This window comes from Ctenocephalides felis, unplaced genomic scaffold (genome assembly GCF_003426905.1).
Source record: "Ctenocephalides felis isolate EL2017-DRISC unplaced genomic scaffold, ASM342690v1 CF-g0.4_SCAFFOLD_01604, whole genome shotgun sequence".
NCBI lineage: Eukaryota > Metazoa > Arthropoda > Insecta > Siphonaptera > Pulicidae > Ctenocephalides > Ctenocephalides felis.
The window spans coordinates 25447267-25471927 of record NW_020537758.1 but is presented as its reverse complement, the minus strand read 5'-3'; the positions used below and the strand labels follow the sequence as shown (position 1 = coordinate 25471927).

Below are 24661 nucleotides of genomic sequence, written 5' to 3'. Positions count from 1 at the left end.
TTGTCGAAGTATCGATGTAAATAATTTTAAAAAATGCAGAAATGCGTTTCTGTGATTTTATGTACATATTTGAAAAAATTAATATTTTATGGCCAAACTTATTAGATAATAGATTTTGGTAAAAACGTGCATCTTGCCTTGAATATTAATGTATATTTGTTTTATTTTTATTTCCAACTTTGCGTAGGATGGGTTATACTAATCGCAAAAAACAATTAGAAACAATTAGAATATAAATAACACAAATATGTTTTAGTATCAAATAAGGATTGATTCCATAGTTTTGCATTATCTGCCAGCTAAAGAAAGCAATAAATTAAAGTGATTATTCTTCCTGGATTGGCCGGGACAGTCCCAGATTTCCATCTTGTGTCCCGGGTTTTTCTAAAAGCCATATTTGTCCCGGAGTTAGTTTTTTTTTTCGGAACTGTCATGGTTTTTTTTTTCAAAAATTAATTGATAAATTATAGATAAAAAGTATTACATATAATCGATAATAATAACTTTACCAAAAATCCACGACTCTGACTTAAAAAAAATTATTCATATAGAACACTATTTTTTATTGTGCCCTTAAATAGCATTTATTATTTTAAAGTCCTCGCCCCACGTTCCGTAAAAATATAACTAAAATCGCCGCCCCGGTTTTGACTTAATAAAATGGAGCTCTAAATAAAAATATCCTTGTTTTTTTAATCTAATTAATGGAAAAAAAATCCTTGACCAATATTCAACCAATGCCTTGTGAAATAGATCTTTTATTTCAAAATTATGTTTTTTATATCTAACAATGAATATTAATCTTGATGCGGTGTTAATTGTGTTGGTGTATTCATTTTTCCGCATATAGCCTTGCTGCTTTCCGGAACCGGATAATAATTTTGGAGGTCCGAGGACCCCAAACCAGGGGCCGTTGGTTTTGTTTTTTTCGCTTGATTAAAAGCACCGCAAAATGCACACCTGCTCAGTGCAAAAATTAGAATAATAATTATTATTTAACCAAGTTTAATTTCAATATTTGGTATTTAACAGCGTTATATAGAATTACAAAATATAATATTTCTTTTTTAAAATATTGGTAGTTATTATCTATTTACTGAAGAACATACAATTTTGAAAGCTATTAATAATAATATTGAGTTAATTTAAAATTTTATGTATTTCTTTTATCCATATTATTTACAAATAAATATTTTGTTCATTAATTTAAAGTCAGATTTTTTTTTATTGATATATTATTATAGCATTTTCAAACGCTTTTACTACTTAATTGAGAGCTATATTATTTCGTTCGGCGTATAAAGGGTGTAAATAATGTTTTTTAGAAAACACTTTCAGAAAATAGGCTCAAGTTCTTACATTCACAAAATAGATTTTTGGAAAAAAGATATTTACATCAATCAATCCCACCTGTAAGAAAGATATTCAAATTCCTCCTGTAGCGCCATGCCATTGTGATTATGGCAAAGTGGGCAAATCATGGCGAAACGATTCGAAGCTCCGTCTTTTGCAATAAAATCTACTAATCTGTCTAAAAATGTACCATGTGATGATAATATTGGACGAGGAAGCAATCTGGATGGTACTATTTCAGGGGTTTTTTCGTTCAGGGGTTTCGAACTTGTGCGACGACCCTGATTATGATGGAAGTTGAATTTTACATTTACCAAACTAATAAAAGTTAGAAGTTCAATCACAAACCCTGAGCAAACCCTGAGCAAATTCATTTAATTCCCAGTTCAATAGAAGAACTATTGACATCAGATATATAAAATTAATATTTTTATAAAACTTTTATTTATCAATTAGCTTCAAAGAATTTCTAGAAGTATGAGTAGAGCGGTATGTTCATTAAAACTGGACAGAAATATTACTTTGCACGATCTCAATAATAATGCTTTTCAGTAAATTTATATGGCTACTAGAAAATAGTATCCTTTCGTTGCTCGTCTGTGATTTCAATGAAACTTAGCATGATGATAGTTTTGGTGCCCAAACTGGCCACCATAATTAGAATTGTAAGAAAACTGGTGTGTGAAATATTAAGTAGATCAATATTCAAAATGATCTATATTTTTTCTTGTTGATTTTATGTAATATTTTTTGAATTATTATTATTATATGAAGTCTCACCAGACTATGAGCTGAAACCGAGGACAGTTCGACTTCTTTTGCGCACGTGGAACTCATACTTCTGATTGACTGGACCGATTGGCCGGCCAAACTTTTTGTCAAAGGCCCAGAACTAAAACGTTCGAGTAGATCTTTTGCTGGGGAAAATATTTATATGTTCATTATATAGATAGAAAACGGATGGATTATTCTTACTGATACTACATAAGTCATTATTTCGGTCTTATCGACCAATTTTATATTTTATTTAAATTACTTATTTTCATTTAGACTGATACTAAATTTTTTATCTATTTTTATCTTTTATGTTTAATATCACTAAATTTTGATTGATTTTTGATATTTCTTATATTTGTATTTAGTATTTATCCAAAACACGCTGCCCAAAAGGTACTTAGCAAGGTACATTCACCTCTTTAGCAAAGCATTTTTATTTTCACCGAAACTCTCCAGTAATAAGATTTCGTAATTAAAACTGATCTAACTCAAAGTAATTACCGGTTCTATAGTTCTCTTTCTCCATAACTTCTTCCAAAATCAGCTTTTTCTGCTGCAACAGATCATCCATTACCCTTGAATAACTATTCCACTTTATATTATAATACAAAGTGACTACTTTTTTCGCAATTGTCATCCCCATAGGACACGCCACCATCAAAGGACAAACGTAGAAGGAAAATTCCAGCCAAGATTTAGGCGAGAAGTAGACATAAATCGCTAAACATGATATCAGATAAAACAAAAAGGACATTATCATCAGATTTTGAAGGATTTTCTGGTAACGGATTTGAGAATCTCTCATTATTTCTTCTGTAGCAATTATTCTTTGTTCTAAATTTTGCAAAGCTTCGTAGGGTGGTTCTTTATCATGCGCCAAACTTGCCAACATAGAACCCATTTTAAATTCGAAACGGAGACACTTTTTTAAGCTTTTTAATAATAAATACGCGATAAAAATATCAAGCAGGGTAATCTATACATTATAAATAATTTATAGTAATTTTTAAATAAACAAATTTTAATACCACTTTGACATAATTAATAAATTTTAATACCACTTTGACATAATGTAGTGGAATTTTTGAATATGTCAAATAGTGACGTACTACGAAAATATTCAATTTTTGATAATGGCTATTATTCTGGGTAGCATTTCACTTTCTATTAATCGTATAATACAAATCAAGTATAATATTTACTCTAATAACAAACATTCTGAAATGCATCTGAAATCTTTTTTTGAATTAATAGGGAATATTCATTAATTGTATGAAAAAAATTAAGTAGAATCAAGGAGTTGACCTTTAAAAAGTTACTTATTGTCTCAAATCATATGAAAATTCTTACGGTTTTATCTATTCAATAAGGCTGGAAATATTTTTTTAAATTATAATAAAAATTGATTCGGTAATTTTGTGACTATCCTTGATATAATTTCGATATGTTATTGTAAATGCAATTCTCTAAAAATATAATATAATCTACAAATATGCATAGGATGTATAAAATTTTCATAATCTTTGTCGTATTAAATTTTGCAAATTTTTGATAGAGTGGACTAAGTTTCATATGAATAAGAAAGAATTTCATAAATGTCAAATGAAAAATTATATAGTATTTTTTATTAAAAACACAAATTTGCTATATATTTTGAACTTTTGAACCTATTTCAAATTACCATTTAATCCAGAATTCAATTCTAAATTCTAGACATAATATTTTCCGAGCAAATTTCAGTGCTTTTTTGCAATAAATCACCGATCATCCTCATTATTGATCATGGCGTTACAGTTTAATTCAAGTATATTATTATTTAATTGAAAAACTATTTTAAAACTGACCTAAATGAGTCTGGTGGTCCATGATGCTGCTGATAGAAAGAACTCCTCTAGCAGGTCTTGAATTTTCGCTTGATTTTTCCGACATGGATTCTGATCTATTAACACATAATTCATTTGCACTCACATCTTTCTTCAAATCCATTTTCACCATAAATAAAATAGCACTTAAAGAATCAAGTATATTAATGTCCCACCTTGAATGGTTTAGTAAAATAATACAAATTTGAAACCAATCTCAGCACTAAAAAGTTCTAGGTAAGACGCAATATAAATCCTTTTATCCTGATATATTTTCAAGTCAAAATACAAAAATAATCAAGAGCAATTAACGATAATTAATTATCTACGATCAAATCAACACAGATCATTCAGATCGCGCGCGTGCTCACACTTGCAAAGACAGCGTGTACGCAATCACGTGGAGCTCGTTAGATCGGGGGGCCCTCGAATTGATTGAACAGCGGGGGCTCCCTTCAAGTGGTGCCCCCTTCCACGAACAAATCGAGGCCTTGCAGAGGCGGTGTTCGGAAATGGAACGCCTATAACTAATCCCGCCCGGGAATTTGATAGATGCATGTGCTGGTGTGTTTTGATTGTGCCAGATAGAGGCGGGTTGAGGGAAAAATAGTGTTTTCAATAAAAGATTAGTAACATATAAAACAAAGTCGTTCACTTAGGGTTTCGTATTTTTGACGGTAAATACCATAGTCTTATAGATCATATTAAAATATTACGGCCCTACGACAAGTCGTTTAATTTTAAAAATTCGTCAAAGTTTGTAAAAATGAGTATCGTTTTTTTGGTGTTTGTCAAAATTAGAACTTTCATCGACGTTTGCTCAAAAACGCCTGAACCGATTTCAAAAATTTAAAAGTCATTTGATGTATCTCGCTAAAGATTATCGTTTCTCAGTTTTGTGCGACGATCGACCGAGCTGTTTCTTTGAAAATAGGAAAAAAGCGTTAAACTTTTCGTCCACATTTAAGCTTATACTACCGAATCAAATCAAAAAATCAAAAACTTTTGAATCATATTAATTGAGAATGATACTGATTAGTTTTAGGTGAAAATCTACCTAGCAGTTTTTTTGTAATTAACTGTTAAAAAAGATTTAAGCCAATTTTTATGGAACTTTTTTTGGTGATATATATCATGGTCTTATAGAACTTACTGAAATATTAGGACCTTACGAAAAGTAGTTTAATTTTAAAATTCATAAAAATTTGAGAAAATTAGTAGTTTTTATTTTTTGACATTCTTCAAAATTAATATTAGACGATTTACTTGGGTATAACGATAGAGTATTTGATATGGAAACTGGTTCATTTATAAAAATAATAGATTTTTGAAAATTTGCTTGTAGAAAATACTCTGAGTTAACGTGATCGTTCGTTTTCAAACATATGTAATAAATCCACTTCGAATTATTTACACATATCGGAAAGTTCATGTAACTTGCCTTAAGGCAAAATACCAACACCAACTAGTTATACTTATAACTAGAATACAAGTTTTTGCCATGAGTTATACAAATTTAATCTTTTTCAGTCGATTTGAGTATAAAATCCAGTAAAGTACTTTTTTTTTTTTTTTTTTTTTTTTTTACATAAATAAATATATACATTCTATTTTACAATATTTTATACATAAGTGGATTTATATAACTATTTTTCAAAAAATATTCTTTCCTTTTTTCTCTTAAATTCCTCTCAATGAGTGTTATTTCTTCAAAACCATGATATAAATTATATAAGATTCCAGATAGCAGCCAAAATTTTAACATCTTTTTCTTCTTTTGATTTATATTGTATATCTATTTTGATAAGTTTATCGTCATCTTCAGTTACATCTATTTTCGAGATTTTTAATTTTGTTTTCATCCAATCCCATATAATTTTCTTTTTACCACATTCAGTTAAATAGTGTAAGGCATTTTCCTCCTTATTGCATTTTTCACATTTTTCTGTGCTACTCATTTTTATTCTAAAAAGTTTTGCGTTCATTGCAATGCATTCATTTACTATCAAATAATTTGTTGTTTTCCATTCTGAAGGAATATTTTTGTTTTCTATACTCCTCCATATGTTTTTCCAATTATGGTGTGTTTTTTTTCCATTATTTTAGGAGTGAAATTTTCCAGTAATTTGTTATAAATTTCTTTTGTTTTCGGCTTCTCCGTGATCCATATACAATTTTCATTAATAATTTTGCATTCATTTTAAATTATTTTCAGTAATTTATTATTTTCTTGCCAAAATTGCAAAAATTCACCATTGACTTGCTTTTCATTTATTTGTTTAATCATATTTTTAATGAGTAAGGCTTCGCATTTCTCCTTGGTTGATATTAGTTTCAGACCTCCTTCTAATTGTGTTAGTTTGAGTTGCTTTCTATTAATTCGAAGTCTGTGTCCATTCCATATATAAAACCCTAGCAATGCTTCAATTTTTTGTGAGTAAACCTTTTTCATTGGCAAAACTTGTGCAATATACCACACTTTTGATAAAGCAAACTGATTTACATGCCATATTTTTTGTATTATATTTAGTCTCCTGGAGAGTTCTATATTCAAAGTTATCCTTATACTATTTAATATTTTATCCCAATTTTTTTTTATCATTACATTTAATTTGTTGCTGACTAACATCCCTAAATATTTAATTTCTGATTTTTCTGGTATATTATTTGTTTCTCTCTTCCATTTTGAACCAAGTGGCAGATATGTTGATTTGTTTTTGTTTATTTTAGCACCTGAACATTCACAGTATGATTCTATGGTTTTCAGTGTCTTTTTTTCTTCATCATTTGATTTTATGATTATAGATACATCATCAGCATATGCTAGTACTTTTATATGTTTGTTTATTAATTTTTCACCTTCTAATTGTATACTTAATTGTTCCAGCAAGGGATCTAAGCCGATTATAAAAAGTACCATTGATAACGGACAACCTTGTCTTACTGATCTTTCAATTTTTATACTTGTTGACAAGTTTCCATTTATTTGCAATCTTGATGATGCATTTTTATATAAACATTTTATAACCTTTGTGATTTTGTCAGGTATTGCTATTTTCTGGAGAACTTGAAACAGGTATTCATGTGACATCATATCAAATGCTTTCTTAAAATCAATATTTAATAGACCTGCTTGTTTATATTTTTCTGTATTATAACAAGATACTAAATTTCTAACTGTTGTTAAGTTATTAATAATATTTCTGTCATCTATACAACAGGATTGACCGTCATTTATTACATTTTGTATGCTGTTTTTAATTCTATTCGCTAAAATTTTTGAAAACAATTTTAGATCACAATTTAGGAGCGTTATTGGCCTGTAATCATCTGTATAATTTGGATTTTTTACTTTAGGTATAAGGATGATTATTCCCTCTGTAAACTCTTTATTTATGTATTCTGGATTACTTAAAAATTCATTAAACATTCTTGCAAGAAGAGGTGTAAAACTTTGTTCATATTTTTTATAAAATTCATATGGAATTCCATCTATACCGGGGGTCCTATTATCATTTGCAGATTTTATTGCTTCTTTTACTTCTTCTTCTGTAATCTTATTTCTTAAATTCTCATTGAAAATAATGTTAATATTTTTATTGTAGTTTTCCAAAATAGCAAGGTTTTCTATGTTTGGTATTGATTCTTTTTTATAGAAATATTGATATGATTTTTCCATTTCTTTCATTATATCTATATTGTTTTGTAATAAAGTGTTTTCCGAGTTATACATCGATTTAATATATTTATTTTCTCCATTTTTCTTTTCTTTCGCTATTTGGTATATTGTTAAACGTTCCTCTTCTGCTATTGTTTGTGTTCTTGATCTTATTTTGATACCTTCATTTTTTAAATCATATAATTTTCTAATCGTTGCTTTTATTTCTTTAATTATTTCCCACATACCTCCGGTTTCTTTATGAATTGAGACAGCCTCGTTTAATACTTGCTCAAAATAACTGATTGTGTTATTAAAATCTATGGCATTCTGTATCGAAATACTTTTTGCTATATATTTAATTTTGGGTTTTGCTTTTTTTTGCCACCATTCTATTATTTTATTAGGCGGATATTTTTTTTCAATTAATTTCCATTCTTCTATAAATTTATTATCAAATTCCTCTGATTTTAATATTTTGCAGTTCATTTTCCAATAGCTTTTTCCTAATAAGGGTATTGATGAAGATGCTTTTATTTTCAGAATTACAGCATTATGGTCGGAAAAAGCTATCGGTACCGTTTTGCAGTCTATAATTTTGTTACTTATATTTGAATCTACATAGAACCGGTCCAATCTAGATGCAGAATCGCCTCTGAGAAATGTGTATCCTGATTCATTCTTATGTTTTTCTTCCCATGCATCTTTTAGTTTAAGCTGATTCACTAATCTTTTTAAGGCCGCACTATTATTTGTTCGGCCTTTTTGGTCTTTTGCGTTAATAACACAGTTAAAATCTCCTGCTATAATTACATTTGATGTATTATTTCTAAATATACTGCCTATTTCATCTTCAAATAATTTTTCTCTTTCGGCTTTAAAACCATTCCCAGCATGTGCATATACATTGATGAAATTTATTTCATCTATTTTTGCTCCTATTATTCTAGAATTTTCATGCAATAGTATATTTTTAAATTTTATACCAGGTCTTATCAAGATTGCTGTTCCTCTTTGATTCTCATTTAAATTTATGATGCTTTCATATGGCTTAAAAAAATTAAAATCGTCTTCATTTATTTCTTGTAACATAATAACGTCTAAATCATATTCTCTTATGAATTTTTTTAATAAGATTTTTGTTGTTAAACTCCTTATACCATTTATATTTATTGTTGCTAAGTTTCTTATTTTGTAATTATCCATGTTTATTAAATAGTATATTTGTTTTATTTTTATTTATATTGTTTATAATTTTGTTATTTGTTTGTTTAAATCCTCTTCGGGTTTTTCACCATATTCTTTATTTGACTTTAAAGATTCGTCTTGTTCAATTATCATTTTTTCATTGGGATTATTTGACAATACATCAGATGACAAACTTGGTGCTTTTATATCAAATCTTCTAATGATTTGATTTATTACTTCATCTGTATTTGGAGTAGAAGTTGTTATTATTTTATTTCTCTTTGGTGTTATTTCAATTTCATTGTTATGATTTTTCTTCTTATCTATTTTTATCGATTTTTTTATTTTATTTGCCGTTGTAACAATACTTCTTTTATTAATAATTATTCTATTTTCTTCTTTTTTATAACTATTGTATTCTTCATTTTTCTCATGATCTTTTTGTTTGATTTTATTTTCGTCTTTTTGGTATACAGTTTCCTCAATTATATTATCTTCTTTATTATATATTGCAGGATTAATTTTTTCAACATATTTTAGTCTTTCATTTATTCTCGTATTTACTGTGCAATCTTTTTTCATATGATTTATTTCTCCGCATTTAAAACATTTCCTTGGCTGTCCTTTTATAATTATTGTTGTATTTTTTCCATTAATTTTAATGCTATCAGGTATTTCTTTTGTGAGTTCCATAAGGAATGTTCTGTTTCCCGTGTAACAGTTAATTATGTTTTCTCCAGACCACATATCTTCCTGATATTTTAAAACTCTCCCATATTCTGACATAATTTTTGTAATATAATCTTCTGAAATCTCCCACTGAACGTTTAGAAGTTTAATCCATTTCGGAGGTTTTTTCGGTTCACTAAATTCTATTTCGTAACTTTGATTGTTTTCATCTTTGTACTTAATATTTGCTTCGTATTTATTTTTAATTTTACTTATGATTTCCGCATTATTAAATTTGACATTTAATATTTTACTTTCCATGGCGATTCCATGAATGCAACTTATGTCTTCGAATATACTTTCAAGGATTTTTCTTAACCACATATGTACTTTTAATGGAGCAATTGCTCCTTCTATTACTTTAAAATTAAAAAGGAGTGTATTAACTTGCTTAATACTCTCCATTTTGTATTATATATTGCACTTTAAACACAAAACACACGCACAGCCAGGCAGGCAAGCCTGGTATTTATTAAATGTTTTTATTATTGCTCTTATATAATCCGATGTGTTCACAACGAAGGTCTATTTTGAACTGCCTAGTAGCTATATTTCACTGTCAATAGTGTCAATTCAAAACTTCAATCATTGATAATTAATATTATTTTTTTCCTGAAAAAAATGGATATCTATAAACTTATGTAACTGTAACTGGCATGTATTCGCCAAGTTAAATGGCAAAGATCAATTTGTTAATTTTTATTGTTCAAGATTTTTCTACACTATTTTGTAATATATAATATACTGATAACTTTATAAAAATTGATTAAAATAATGATCTAAATAATTTTTATAGTTATACTTATAACTAGAATACAACTTTTTCCATGGATTTATAAATTAAATCTTTTGCAGATTTAAAATTATAAAATCCAGTGATGTAAAAGCAGCTACATTTCATTGTCAATTTAAAATTGTAATGATTGATAATTAAAAGTTATTATATATAAATAATAATCCATTATTTACTGATAACTTCTGTAAAAAAAAAATATAAAAATAACAAATTAAGAAGCAGAGATTAGTTAATGTTTTTATTTTTAAGACTTTTCGATACAAGTATATTATTATTATTATTATTAGTGAAACATGTATTGATACATTTGTGTATATTTATCAAAAATAATTATATAATTATTTTAATTATGACAATTATACTTATAACTAGAGTGCAACTCTTTTCCTCGCCACCCATGAGGTAAAGTTGCCAGGCGCGTTTTTTTTAATGTGGTGTCGCCACAGAAATAGATACTTCTATTCATATTTACGTTTCTAACATTTCAGATGAAATGGATATGGTGTAAATACTACTAAGTATCGATTTTTGCAGCCCTAATCCACCTAAACTAACTTATAAACTAATTATACCTAACTTGCATGCTAATTATACCTAACTGACACGAATGTAACGCTTAAAGAACTCCGCGATATGTCCTAATGTTAACCCAACAATTGCGATTTTTAAAAGCGAAAGAACCTCTCGTGAAGAAGAAAACATTATAATAACAATTATACTTTAACATTAAAATTGCAATCGTAAATTTACAAAAAAAAAAATGTATTTACATGATGTACCCCCCTCGATCCACCATGCAACTACTGAAAAAAAAACTTCATAGGTTCCCAGCCTATGAAGTTTATGGACAAATCATTTGGTGATTTGTAATTATTAGTTGAAGTTTTACAGAAAAGCGCGAAAAATAAAAGAAAGGTTCCTCCAGACGCCACCCCGTTTGAGCTCTAAACAAAGATACGCGAACAACCGTAAAAAAATGTACGACCGAACATAAAAAAATATGTAAAAAATTCCCACTAACTTAATCTTGATTGAGTACTAATATAATACAATAGTAATAATACAATATAAGTAAATATCTAATAATAATAATAATATTAATACAATATAACCAAAGTCTCATATTTCACTTAACTTCATTTTTTCACGTATTGTCCAATTCGGTAGATGTCTTCTGTTCGTATTATTTGGTCTTGAGCAGATTTTCCTTGGTAATCTTCTTGGAAAGTTGCCGACAACTCTGAAACAAAAAATGTTCGATTAATATATTTAATTAATTTAATAATTGCGTGCATAACTTTCAGTGGACTTGCGGTGGTCTTGAGTACGCAGTTTTCTAGGAATCTTTTAGAAAATAATTCTGAAACGAGATTAAAAAACACATATACCCCTAAAAATAGAATTAGCATACAAACGGGGCCCCGGTAATAATATTTAAAAATTATACACTTATAACTAACTTAAGTATAATTGTAACTAATACGAAAAAACCTCTACATAACCTCCGCCTGGTAGTGATTTAGCCCATTCTAGTGTCCTGGTATATAAAACAGGGGTGATGCACACATTCATCTATCGGTTGTAGTAGTAATTCTTGGTAATTATATTCCTGGTATAAATTGTGAAGACCCGTTTACGCTAAAATAAATATTTATTTCATTAATTATATACATAATTCTTAAAGGTTTTGTAAATCCATACCTTCATTTTTAACTTAAATACGGCACCTTTCATATTTCTCCTTCCAGGGAAACCTATTGTGCCACCATACAAATTTTATATACAATTGATCAAATCGCGTTCATTACATAACTATGCAAAAGCAAACAAATTTGTCAAAAATATGTGATTTAATGAACAAATCGAATTTCAAATTTTTAGATGAGTTGTTTGCATTCATGTATAGCGTAACATAACTAATGATAAAAAAAATTAAAAACAGATAATTGTACATTATATATATATATATATATATATATATATATATACAAATGGTACTAATTAAAAATTAATGTGTATGGCGTTGCGCCGCTCTGGGAAAACTTTGCAAGTAACCATACACCGGCAAGTAAGAAAAAAATTAATATATTAAATTAATTGAATATTAAATCGCAAACTACACGAACCTATCGTGGGGGGTAAGCGATAGGAACGTATTACAAACGCGCAAACCCGGCTTTAAAAATTAATTAATTATACGATAAAATTATTACGATAAACAATAACGATAAATATTTCGAATTAAAGTCCTCACATAAACAGAACAGAAAAATAAAAAGTTTGGACACAAACAACCCAGATGGATAAAAATAAGTGAATATAAAAAATATAAAATCAAATTATTAATTAAAAAATGATAGTATAATATCACAAAACTAATGCACAATAAGTTTCCGTAGTAGTCCGCCCCTGGAACAATCAAATCACAAACATACCACGTATTTTAAACCAAACATATAAAGTTGTTACATAATATAAATTACTCTTGAAACACCTACCTCCGCAACGTCGATAAGAGCTCCAAGTACACAATGGTATGACATTGTTTGTGAGGTCACTTATATATTGTGAAAAATGCCCCAAAATTTTGATTCGTTACCAGATGATAATAAAATTTACCTATTGTTATCTAATCAGAATAGTTTCGGGATCAAAACTGTTGACAGTGCAAATGCTTAGTCTCTGCATATAAAAGAATTGTTGTTGAATGTTGCTACAGTATTACTCACAATTGTTAATTATTGTGTAAATTATTGGTGTTTATAAATGATAGTTTTAATGCAATTTTAGGGTAATAACTTATATAATCTGGCAGGATTATATATATATATATATATATATATATATATATTATAATTTTAAATCATCATTTTAACAAATTTAGTCAATGCGCAAAATTGTTGTTTTATTTTAGGTAATCATACCTAATTAATATTTGAAAAATATTGAATTCATATAAAAAACAAGAGAAAACTTCAATTCATTCATAATAAACAGCAAATTTATCTGTATATTTAAGGCGTAACAACATATACTTTTCCTTTATTTATGATTTGTTACATTAATTTATTATTAAACTAATAAAACATTTAAAATGAGCGCTTTAAAACTTTGCAGTTGAACATCTTTATATAAATCTATGGGCGATCTGACCATTGGCCAAAATCTGGCCAATATCAATGCTTTTACTTTTGGACTTGATCATGACAACATGGCATAATAGGAGGACCCTCATGAAGTGGGTACTTTAGAAATAATATTGTTAATTACCTTTAGTTGTCAGTTTTCTTCAGTCGGGCAAAAATCGTTCAAGTTACCATGGCATCGAGTATAAAATATTTTTATTTTATTGTGATTCCTAAAGTTTTCATTTACAGTAACTCCAGAAATCGGGTTTTAATTAATTTTTTCACATCGTATTCATATCACAAAATATTCATGACTTTCGTTTAATTTTTTCTTAATGTTTACCTGCAATCAGAACTTAACTAGATGATTGTGTGATGATTGTTCAATATGAATTTGAGAGAGCGAACTTATCCGAAAATAAAAAAACTAAAAGATTTTTTATGGTAAGAAATAGGCAATTAAGAAAGCAATATTTCATTTTATCAATATTTTCTATGAAGTAAAGAGTTTGTTAGTAAATGGAATAAGTAAATGCTACTAATAATGCATAAATAAATCAGTACTTACTTCAATATTTAATTTTCAATTTTTATTTTAAATTCTCTTAAAAGCATAGTTAAATCAACATAATGCAACAAACTTTAACAAAACCTGTTTTTTTTTAATAATTTAAATTCACAACAATTAAAAACTTGCAGTGTAAATTAATAGAGTACTTACTTAAAAAAATCGAGTATCAATATAGATATGAAGAGATGTTATTTTATTTAAATTATTGGTTTTACTGTTGTTAAAATAAAGATTCCAACCATATACTCTTCTTTTCTATATATTATTATTATTTTATATATCATTATTTTATATATTATTATTTCTATATAATATTATATATTCTATTATATTATTATTTCTATATATTTTACTTCTTCTTTTATCTATGATTCCAACCAATCTTGGTTGGATTTCCGAACAAAGAGGCGCTCGAGTACATGCAGCGCCATCTTCGACCAAACGAACTCGCACGCACTGTAGTCGCACATCTACAAGTTCTTTTTGCACATCTAAGGTTTATGCCAGTCTTTGGGATGTCATGGCATAATTCCATTCCCTCATCGGAATTGGTTGAAGAAACATCGAGGAATACAGACGTCCCCTTATTGCCTATTATTGCTGTCTGGAAGATATTTTGGTATGTTGTACTTGTGCTAAATACATTTTGCTTTACGGATTCAATCGGATTTCATTTCGTTTTCGACAGTGTTGAGTCGTACGTCTAACATGTGCTACAATTTATTTAGTTTGCTCAAGTCGTATTAGAGCCATAGACGCACACGGGATATATTCCATTTTATAATGTCTACTGTTAAATAAAACTATTTTGTTGACTAACCAAGATCTTACAATCGCAAAACTATCGGACCTTGTGCAATATATTCGAAAAGTGATTGTGATTTGCGAATATTTTGGATTCGGTTATAAGACTTCCGGGAATAATATTTTTTTTTATTCACTATTCTTTATACAAATATAAAATAGTATTTTTCAAAGTTTTTGCTTCAATAGAAAGATACGAAGTGAAAGTAAATCTGAACTGCTACTTTATGAACATTTTTATTATCGAGACTTGATCAGTTTGTGAGTTGTGTATTAAGTTAAATATTAAGTGTTATTTAAATTATTAATATGTGCTAACTCACTTCAATTTATAGATCAGAAGAATTGTGTATGTTGGACCATAATCATTGTTATCAAGAATTTTAAAAAGCAGCTTTGTGATCATGCACTATTTTATTCATTTACTAGAAGGAAATGACACAGAATAGTTCTAACAATTTGATTAAAAATGAAGATGCAGATAAAGACTATTCTGTGCTTCTCTGGAGCAACTGCTTTGTTCATGAAGACAGATTTGGTGACGTATCAACATCATTTAATAATATATCTGAGATGTTCATCACATTTAATACTAACTTCTGTATTTTACAGGTGCAGGTACGTTTGAATTTGTGGCATTTTTTGCAGAGTCTTTCAGTTTACATGTCACTGTAATGCACTAACTGTGTTTTTATTGCAATTGTATTTGGTCATACCAAATGCATTTATTGAACAGTGAATTTACCCAAGATATTAATTGGTTTATACTTTTAGTTTTTGCTTTATCTTATACAAATTTGCATTAGCTTTCATGATTCAAATAGCCACTTGCATGATTTGCATTCATCTAATATAGTACTAACAAATACTAACAAACACTAATCTATTCAACTACTAAAAAATAATGTGGTTGTTTGAATCTTAAGTTTATGCAATGTGGATTTGAAATATTACATTACATTTTAATTTTCACTGTTTTGAACATGTTAATGCATTTCATATAAGAGCAAGTGCAATTATCAAACCACTAGTAAATTTCTACATTATATTTCTGGGCATCAAGATGAAATCATATGAAAACCACAACATATCATATCAAGCAGATTGAGTATCGACTGAAAATTCAGTTTACATTTATTTTATTTTATTGATCAATGATACTTTATTATAATATTTTCTAGATCTACCTATTCGTAACCTTATAATTTGTTTTTAGGCAAATTTAATCGGCAATCATGATTATTACACCAAGGAAAATATTTGAAAAATATTATTTGGAAAATTTTTGGAAAATATTTGGAAAGCATTCAAAGTATGCATAACTTAGATTTAGCAAACATTGACATTTTTATGACCACAGATTCTTTTTAAAGACTTATGAATAAATGCGAGGAATAAGAAGTAAGTTCAAGTGTCTAATAATCAATATTTAGCTTATCATTATTTTTATATAGTGTTAATTTTTTAATTTAATTTTATTTTTTTTATAAAATCTTTTTCATTGAAGATTGAAAATTCAAACTCCGCACAGAGTCCATCAGGAGGGATTGTTTGGTAACGCATAAACACTTTTATTAAATTAAGAAACATTGCTAAAATATTCCTTTTTTTACAGGTCCTTTCAACTACTGCTGCTCTGCACACACTGACTTTCATCAGGAACATTTAATCAGGTATGTGTTTATCCATAACCAGTATAAATGCAAACATTGCTAAAATTTGTTTTCACAGGTCCTTTTAACTACCACTGCTCTGCACACTGACTCACTTCACCAGGAATCGCTCTGAAAATATTTTATGAAGTACGTTTTATCCATAATCAGTATAAATGTGAACATTAATATCATGTTTATTTTTTTTCCAGGTCCTTTCAACTACCACTGCTCTGCACACTGACTCACTTCACCAGGAATCGCTCTGGAAATATTTTATGAAGTACGTTTCATCCATAATCAGTATAAATGTAAACAATAAATATGTTAATATTTTTCAGGTCCTTACAACTACTGCTGCTCTGCAATCACACTACTTCACCAGGAATCTTTCCAGAAACATTTTTACCAGGTATGTGTTTATCCATACCAGCATAAATGCAAACATTCCTAAAATGATTCTTTTTTTTTTCAGGTTCATTCAACTACTGCTGCTCTGCACACTGACTCCTTCAACAGGAATCTTTCCAGAAACATTTCACCAGGTATGTGTTTATCCATACCAGTCTGAATGCAAACATTCCTAAATGATTTTTTTTCAGGTCGTTTCAACTACTGCTGCTCTGCACACTGACTCCTTCACCAGGGATCGCTCTGAAAATATTTTATGAAGTATGTTTTTATCCATAATCAGTATAAATGTGAACATTAATATCATGTTTATTTTTTTTCCAGGTCCTTTCAACTACCACTGTTCTGCACACTGACTCCTTCACCAGGAATTTTTCCAGAAATATTTTACCAGGTATGTGTTTATCCATACCAGTATAAATGCAAACATTTTAGAAATGTTTCTTTTTTTTTTGCAGATCTTCTCAATCCAACTATTACTGCCCTGAAGCTCTAACATCAATGAGTTTAAAATACTCATTCAAATGAATGACTCGCAAGTGTTTTTTTTTAATAACTTCCTATAATTATGCATGATTAACTTAACTCTTATTAACTCAATAACATGACTAACCTCACTAACTTAATCAGTTATTATAAATACCACTTGTTGAGTTTTACTATGAAGGTTTTACTGAGTTTGCTTGGAAGACGGGCTGAACGATTAATCATGTAATTTATTATTATAGTATATTTTATTAGGCTTGTTACTAATTCATTGTTTTTGTTTATAGGGCAAACGACAACTTGAAGCCAAGTGGTCTTCAACTCTCAAATTTCTCATTAGTGAGAACAATCATTTGATCTACTAATTATGCTGTCCGTCCGTCCGTCTTTGCACCAAAGAAGATGCCTACTGTGATATATTGAGTAGTTAAGTGCATAAATGTTAATGAAATAATGAATAAATTTATTGTATTTAATTTAATTTGTTGTTTTAATTTAATTATGAGCCATTTTATGGCCAAATTACATTATGCTGTAACGTAAATTACACAGATATTTAAACATATCCGAATTTTAAAAATTTGTGTTATTAATTATACTTATTGAGTGTACTTGTACGTGAAGAAAATTGTGTAAAACAGTTTGTTTACTGCTTGGGTGTGTTGAAATCTTGGTCAACTTCCTTATACCTTTGCTTTGTCTCGGCCAAAGTCTGCATCATTGCTTTGATTTGTAGTACTATTATACACTTGGCTCTCTTGATAATATTGAGAGAATATGCCTACTGTGATCTATTGAATAGTTAGTGCTTAGATGTTAATTAAATAATGAATAAATATATTATATTTAATTCAATGTATTGTTTTAATTTTATGCTGTAACGTAAATTACAAAGATATTTAAACATATCTGAATTTTAAAAAAATCTTGTGTTATTAATGATACTTATTGGGTGTACTTTTTAATGTAGACAATTGTGTAAAACAGTTTGTTTACTGCTTGGGTGTCTTGAAATCTTAGGCAATTTTCATATACCTTTGCTTTGTATCGGTCGAAGTCTGCGTCATTGCTTTGACTTGTAGAACTATACACTTGGCTCTCTTAATAACATTGAATTGACTGAAAAATGTAGTTTTTTTTTTGACATGTTTAAATTGACTGTAAAGCGTAAACTATTCACTTAGCATTTTTGCAATCCCTTGTGTTGGAGTGCCTTAAACATTTAATGTTTATATATAATATTCGTTATATGTTTTCTATTACCCCTTCAAATGATGTACTTTTCTTAACTGTAAATATAACTTAATTTTATATCATACTGTGTTAATACTATTATATATACTAAAATATATAATTATACTATTACATAAATGATAATGTGATTGATTCATTTTCATTCTTGTAATTGTAATAATAAATAAATATAATTGTATTATTAAATACTGTGATATATTGATTGGAAGTTTTGAATAAAACTAACTAAACTTTACTTGGAGTGTTTCATTTCACACCATTTTCAGTGATATGTATATATATTAGAAACACACCGTACGGGTACAGGTATTATAAACATAAGCATATTTGCTTATGTTTATATAAACTTTAATATACTCATTAATTCATTCTTCGACGAGGATGATCAATAAAGTTAATGTAGTTATAACTTTGGCCTACTGTTATTCATAAAATACTACTATAATCTATACTTTAATTATATTTTAAATCTATATTTTAATTAATATACTTCAAATATTGGTCAGTTTTACTTAACTTTGGACTTGTACAATAAAAATTAAGTTTTCAACTATGTTCTTTTTCTTAACTTTGGACTTGTACAATGAAAATAGAAGTTTTCAACTATGTTCCTTTTGCACAATGACATCCTCATTACTATTGAATATATTTTTACGTTTAATTAACGTAATTTTTACATCAATTACATTAATATTCCCACCATCTTACTATAGCTATTATCTCTTTCCTTACTTTATACTACCTTACCTAATGCTTATCTACGTTGAGAACTGATACTTTTACTTTGCTTACCTTACCATGTCTCGAACCTGCTACCCCGACCTTTCCAGTGACTCCCACCTCCTAAAGCGCGACGCCACGACGATCACATTATTAAACCGTTACAAATTAGGTGATATTGTATATTTTAAACGAAAAAAAACTAACAGGTCATATGTCCAGAAAAAGTTGGGTTGGTATGACCTGTGTTGGCGTAATTGGTAGAGTGATGGCTTTGTACCAAAAAGGTACCGAGTTCGAATCATACTTTAGGACAAAAAAAAGACTGTTGTTCACGTCGTGGTATTCATTTATTGTTGTATAACACAAAGTTAATATTTAGATATAACAAACTAACAAGTCATGAGGCCGAAAAAAAGCGGTATCGACATGGCCTGTGCTGGCGTAATTGGTAGAGTGATGGCTTCGTACCGAAAGAGTGCTGAGTTCGAATCATACCTCGGGACAAAAAATGGAAAGCGCGGTATTTATTTATTGTAACATAGCACAAAGATAAAATTTAGATTTAATAAACTAAGAGGTTATGAGGCCGAAAAAAAGCAGAATCGATGTGACCTGCGTTGGCGTATTGCTAGCGTGCTAGCTTCATGTCAACAGGGTACCGAGTTCGATTCATACCTCCGGACACAAAACGCAAAATAGCGTGGCTGTTGACGCTGTGGAACGAGGTATGCACGGAATCACATCCGTTCGAATTTGAGACCCCAGGCATGCTCCCCTCGATCTCGATTGAGAGGAGAGATACGCGCGAGAATCCCGCAACATCCCCTAATAAGCCCCGCAGCATCCCCGAAAAGGGGAGAGGGGGGACTATAGGGGGGTGTGGGGTTCGCGAACCCGCGACCCTGTGGTCCCGCCTTCGAAAAAGGGAGAGGGGGGACTATAGGGGGGTGAGGGTTCCGCGCGACGACCACCACTGGGTCGCGCCGGTTGAAAAGCTGGGTGCGCCACAGGTTGGGTCGGTGTGCGAGTCCCCGGAGCACCCTCGAGTGCGATGATGGGGATGTGGGGTGAGGGAAATGCAGTGACGAAGGGATAAAGGGGTGAAAAGATATGAGGAGAGAGAGATAGGGATGGCAGGAGAGAGATAGGGGGAGAGATAGGGGTGGTAGGAGAGACAGGGGGAGAGATGAGAGGGGAGAGAGATAGGGGGAGGGAGAGAGATAAAGGAGGGGAGAGATAGTGGGAGGGATGAGAGCGGGGGAGAGAGACGGTGGGAGGGATGGATGGAGCGACGGGCGCGGACGTAACACATCGTTATGTATGTAAAATGCGTTTAGTCTCCTTCCCTATCGCTTCCTTCCTCATCCATCCCTCCCTCCGTCTCTCTCCCCTGCTCTCATTCCTCCCCCTATCTATCCCCTCCCTTATCTCTCTCCCCCATTCTCTCCCCCCCCCTTATCTCTCCCCCTGTCTCTCCCACCACCCCTATCTCTCTCCCGCCATCCCTATCTCTCCCTCCTCATATTTTTCACCCCTTTATCCCTCGTCACTGCATTTCCCTCACCCCACATCCCCATCATCGCACTCGAGGGTGCTCTAAGGACTCGCACACCGACCCAACCCGTGACGCACCCAGCTTTTCAACCGGCGCGACCCAGTGGTGGTCGTCGCGCGGAACCCTCACCCCCCTATAGTCCCCCCTCTCCCTTTTTCGAGGGCGGGACCACAGGGTCGCGGGTTCGCGAACCTCACACCCCCCTATAGTCCCCCCTCTCCCCTTTTCGGGGATGCTGCGGGGTTTATTAGGGGATGTTGCGGGATTCTCGCGCGTATCTCTCCTCTCAATCGAGATCGAGGGGAGCATGCCTGGGGTCTCAAATTCGAACGGATGTGATTCCGTGCATACCTCGTTCCACAGCGTCAACAGCCACGCTATTTTGCGTTTTGTGTCCGGAGGTATGAATCGAACTCGGTACCCTGTTGACATGAAGCTAGCACGCTAGCAATACGCCAACGCAGGTCACATCGATTCTGCTTTTTTTCGGCCTCATAACATCTTAGTTTATTAAATCTAAATTTTATCTTTGTGCTATGTTACAATAAATAAATCCCACGCTTTCCATTTTTTGTCCCGAGGTATGATTCGAACTCAGCACTCTTTCGGTACGAAGCCATCACTCTACCAATTACGCCAGCACAGACCGTGTCGATACCGCTTTTTTTCGGCCTCATGACTTGTTAGTTTGTTATATCTAAATATTAACTTTGTGTTATACAACAATAAATAAATACCACGACGTGAACAACAGTCTTTTTTTTGTCCTAAAGTATGATTCGAACTCGGTACCTTTTTGGTACAAAGCCATCACTCTACCAATTACGCCAACACAGGTCATACCAACCCAACTTTTTCTGGACATATAACCTGTTAGTTTTTTTTTGTTTAAAATATAAAATATCACCTAATTTGTAACGGTTTAATAATGTGATCGTCGTGGCATCGCGCTTTAGGAGGTGAGAGTCACTGGAAAGGTCGGGGTAGCAGGTTCGAGACATGGTAAGGTAAGCAAAGTAAAAGTATCAGTTCTCAACGTAGATAAGCATTAGGTAAGGTAGTATAAAGTAAGGAAAGAGATAATAGCTATAGTAGTGAAGATGGTGGGAATATTAATGTAATTGATGTAAAAATTACGTTAATTAAACGTAAAAATATATTCAATAGTAATGAGGATGTCATTGTGCAAAAGGAACATAGTTGAAAACTTCTATTTTCATTGTACAAGTCCAAAGTTAAGAAAAAGAACATAGTTGAAAACTTAATTTTTATTGTACAAGTCCAAAGTTAAGTAAAACTGACCAATATTTGAAGTATATTAATTAAAATGAACTAGTTAACACTTTGAATAATAGTATAGATTATAGTAGTATATTATGAATAACAGTAGGCCAAAGTTATAACTACATTAACTTTATTGATCATCCTCGTCGAAGAATGAATTAATGAGTATATTAAAGTTTATATAAACATAAGCAAATATGCTTATGTTTATAATACCTGTACCCGTACGGTGTGTTTCTAATATATATACATATCACTGAAAATGGTGTGAAATGAAACACTCCAAGTAAAGTTTAGTTAGTTTTATTCAAAACTTCCAATCAATATATCACAGTATTTAATAATACAATTATATTTATTTATTATTACAATTACAATAATGAAAAAGATATAATAGTATTAACACAGTATGATATGAAATTAAGTTATATTTACAGCTCAGAAAAGTACATCGTTTGAAGGAGAAATAGAAAACAATATTTAATTCTGAGAAGTCATCGGTCTGACACATTAAATGTTTAAGGCACTCGAACACAAGAGATTGCAAAAATGCTAAGTGTATAGTTTACGCTTTACAGTCAATTTAAATATGTCAAAAAAAAAACTACATTTTTCAGTCAATTCAATGTTGTCAAGAGAGCCAAGTGTATAGTTCAAGTCAAAGCAATAACGCAGACTTCGACCGATACAAAGCAAAGGTATATGAAAATTGCCTAAGATTTCAAGACACCCAAGCAGTAAACAAACTGTTTTACACAATTGTCTACATTAAAAAGTACACCCAATAAGTATCATTAATAACACAAGATTTTTTTAAAATTCAGATATGTTTAAATATCTTTGTAATTTACGTTACAGCATAAAATTAAAACAATACATTGAATTAAATATAATATATTTATTCATTATTTAATTAACATCTAAGCACTTACTATTCAATAGATCACGGTAGGCATATTCTCTCAATATTATCAAGAGAGCCAAGTGTATAATAGTACTACAAATCAAAGCAATGATGCAGACTTTGGCCGAGACAAAGCAAAGGTATAAGGAAGTTGACCAAGATTTCAACACACCCAAGCAGTAAACAAACTGTTTTACACAATTTTCTTCACGTACAAGTACACTCAATAAGTATAATTAATAACACAAATTTTTAAAATTCGGATATGTTTAAATATCTGTGAAATTTACGTTACAGCATAATGTAATTTGGCCATAAAATGGCTCATAATTAAATTAAAACAACAAATTAAATTAAATACAATAAATTTATTCATTATTTCATTAACATTTATGCACTTAACTACTCAATATATCACAGTAGGCATCTTCTTTGGTGCAAAGACGGACGGACGGACGGACGGACAGCATAATTAGTAGATCAAATGATTGTTCTCACTAATGAGAAATTTGAGAGTTGAAGACCACTTGGCTTCAAGTTGTCGTTTGCCCTATAAACAAAAACAATGAATTAGTAACAAGCCTAATAAAATATACTATAATAATAAATTACATGATTAATCGTTCAGCCCGTCTTCCAAGCAAACTCAGTAAAACCTTCATAGTAAAACTCAACAAGTGGTATTTATAATAACTGATTAAGTTAGTGAGGTTAGTCATGTTATTGAGTTAATAAGAGTTAAGTTAATCATGCATAATTATAGGAAGTTATTAAAAAAAACCACTTGCGAGTCATTCATTTGAATGAGTATTTTAAACTCGATGTTAGAGCTTCAGGGCAGTAATAGTTGGATTGAGAAGATCTGCAAAAAAAAAAAGAAACATTTCTAAAATGTTTGCATTTATACTGGTATGGATAAACACATACCTGGTAAAATATTTCTGGAAAAATTCCTGGTGAAGGAGTCAGTGTGCAGAACAGTGGTAGTTGAAAGGACCTGGAAAAAAAATAAACATGATATTAATGTTCACATTTATACTGATTATGGATAAAAACATACTTCATAAAATATTTTCAGAGCGATCCCTGGTGAAGGAGTCAGTGTGCAGAGCAGCAGTAGTTGAAACGACCTGAAAAAAAAATCATTTAGGAATGTTTGCATTCAGACTGGTATGGATAACACATACCTGGTGAAAGTTTCTGGAAAGATTCCTGTTGAAGGAGTCAGTGTGCAGAGCAGCAGTAGTTGAATGAACCTGAAAAAAAAAAAGAATCATTTTAGGAATGTTTGCATTTATGCTGGTATGGATAAACACATACCTGGTAAAAATGTTTCTGGAAAGATTCCTGGTGAAGTAGTGTGATTGCAGAGCAGCAGTAGTTGTAAGGACCTGAAAAATGTTAACATATTATTTATTGTTTACATTTATACTGATTATGGATGAAACGTACTTCATAAAATATTTCCAGAGCGATTCCTGGTGAAGTGAGTCAGTGTGCAGAGCAGTGGTAGTTAAAAGGACCTG

At 30.5% G+C, this 24661-nt stretch overlaps 1 protein-coding gene and 3 long non-coding RNA genes across 5 annotated transcripts; 1 reads left to right on the top strand and 3 right to left on the bottom strand.

The window, feature by feature from the left end:
• Positions 1–797: 797 nt before the first annotated feature.
• LOC113373561 (endoplasmic reticulum junction formation protein lunapark-like) lies at positions 798–3031 on the bottom strand. The gene is made up of 4 exons (XM_026613852.1): positions 2632–3031; positions 2134–2270; positions 1411–1634; positions 798–960 (listed from the first exon to the last, which is right to left on the bottom strand). Exons 1-4 carry the CDS (start codon positions 3029–3031, stop codon positions 798–800), a joined length of 924 nt encoding a protein of 307 aa, XP_026469637.1.
• An 11510-nt stretch (positions 3032–14541) lies between these two features.
• LOC113372567 lies at positions 14542–17845 on the top strand. 2 transcript variants are annotated; one of them, XR_003366773.1, is made up of 15 exons: positions 14596–14681; positions 15056–15127; positions 15202–15404; positions 15479–15484; positions 16083–16267; positions 16374–16420; positions 16482–16539; positions 16598–16668; positions 16731–16801; positions 16860–16930; positions 16994–17063; positions 17121–17190; positions 17254–17323; positions 17388–17640; positions 17703–17845. It is a non-coding gene; the product is annotated as an uncharacterized LOC113372567 (long non-coding RNA). The 2 variants fall into 2 exon arrangements; XR_003366772.1 differs by lacking the exon at positions 15056–15127 and having other exon boundaries at positions 14542–14681.
• Positions 17846–23955: 6110 nt separating this feature from the next.
• LOC113372569 lies at positions 23956–24252 on the bottom strand. The gene is made up of 3 exons (XR_003366775.1): positions 24196–24252; positions 24063–24132; positions 23956–23997 (listed from the first exon to the last, which is right to left on the bottom strand). It is a non-coding gene; the product is annotated as an uncharacterized LOC113372569 (long non-coding RNA).
• Positions 24253–24324: 72 nt separating this feature from the next.
• On the bottom strand, positions 24325–24617 carry LOC113372568. The gene is made up of 3 exons (XR_003366774.1): positions 24588–24617; positions 24456–24526; positions 24325–24391 (listed from the first exon to the last, which is right to left on the bottom strand). It is a non-coding gene; the product is annotated as an uncharacterized LOC113372568 (long non-coding RNA).
• Positions 24618–24661: the final 44 nt, after the last annotated feature.

Excerpts from the sequence above, each read along its gene's own strand:
- LOC113373561 (XM_026613852.1), bottom strand. The coding sequence starts at position 3,031 with ATGGGTTCTATGTTGGCAAGTTTGGCGCATGATAAAGAACCACCCTAC. Across the intron at positions 1,635-2,133 it reads CGGTTTCAGCTCATAGTCTG|GGTCGTCGCACAAGTTCGAA; the intron begins GTGAGACTTCAT and ends CATCATAATCAG. Across the intron at positions 961-1,410 it reads TTTGAATATCTTTCTTACAG|GTGTGCATTTTGCGGTGCTT; the intron begins GTGGGATTGATT and ends TGCACTGAGCAG.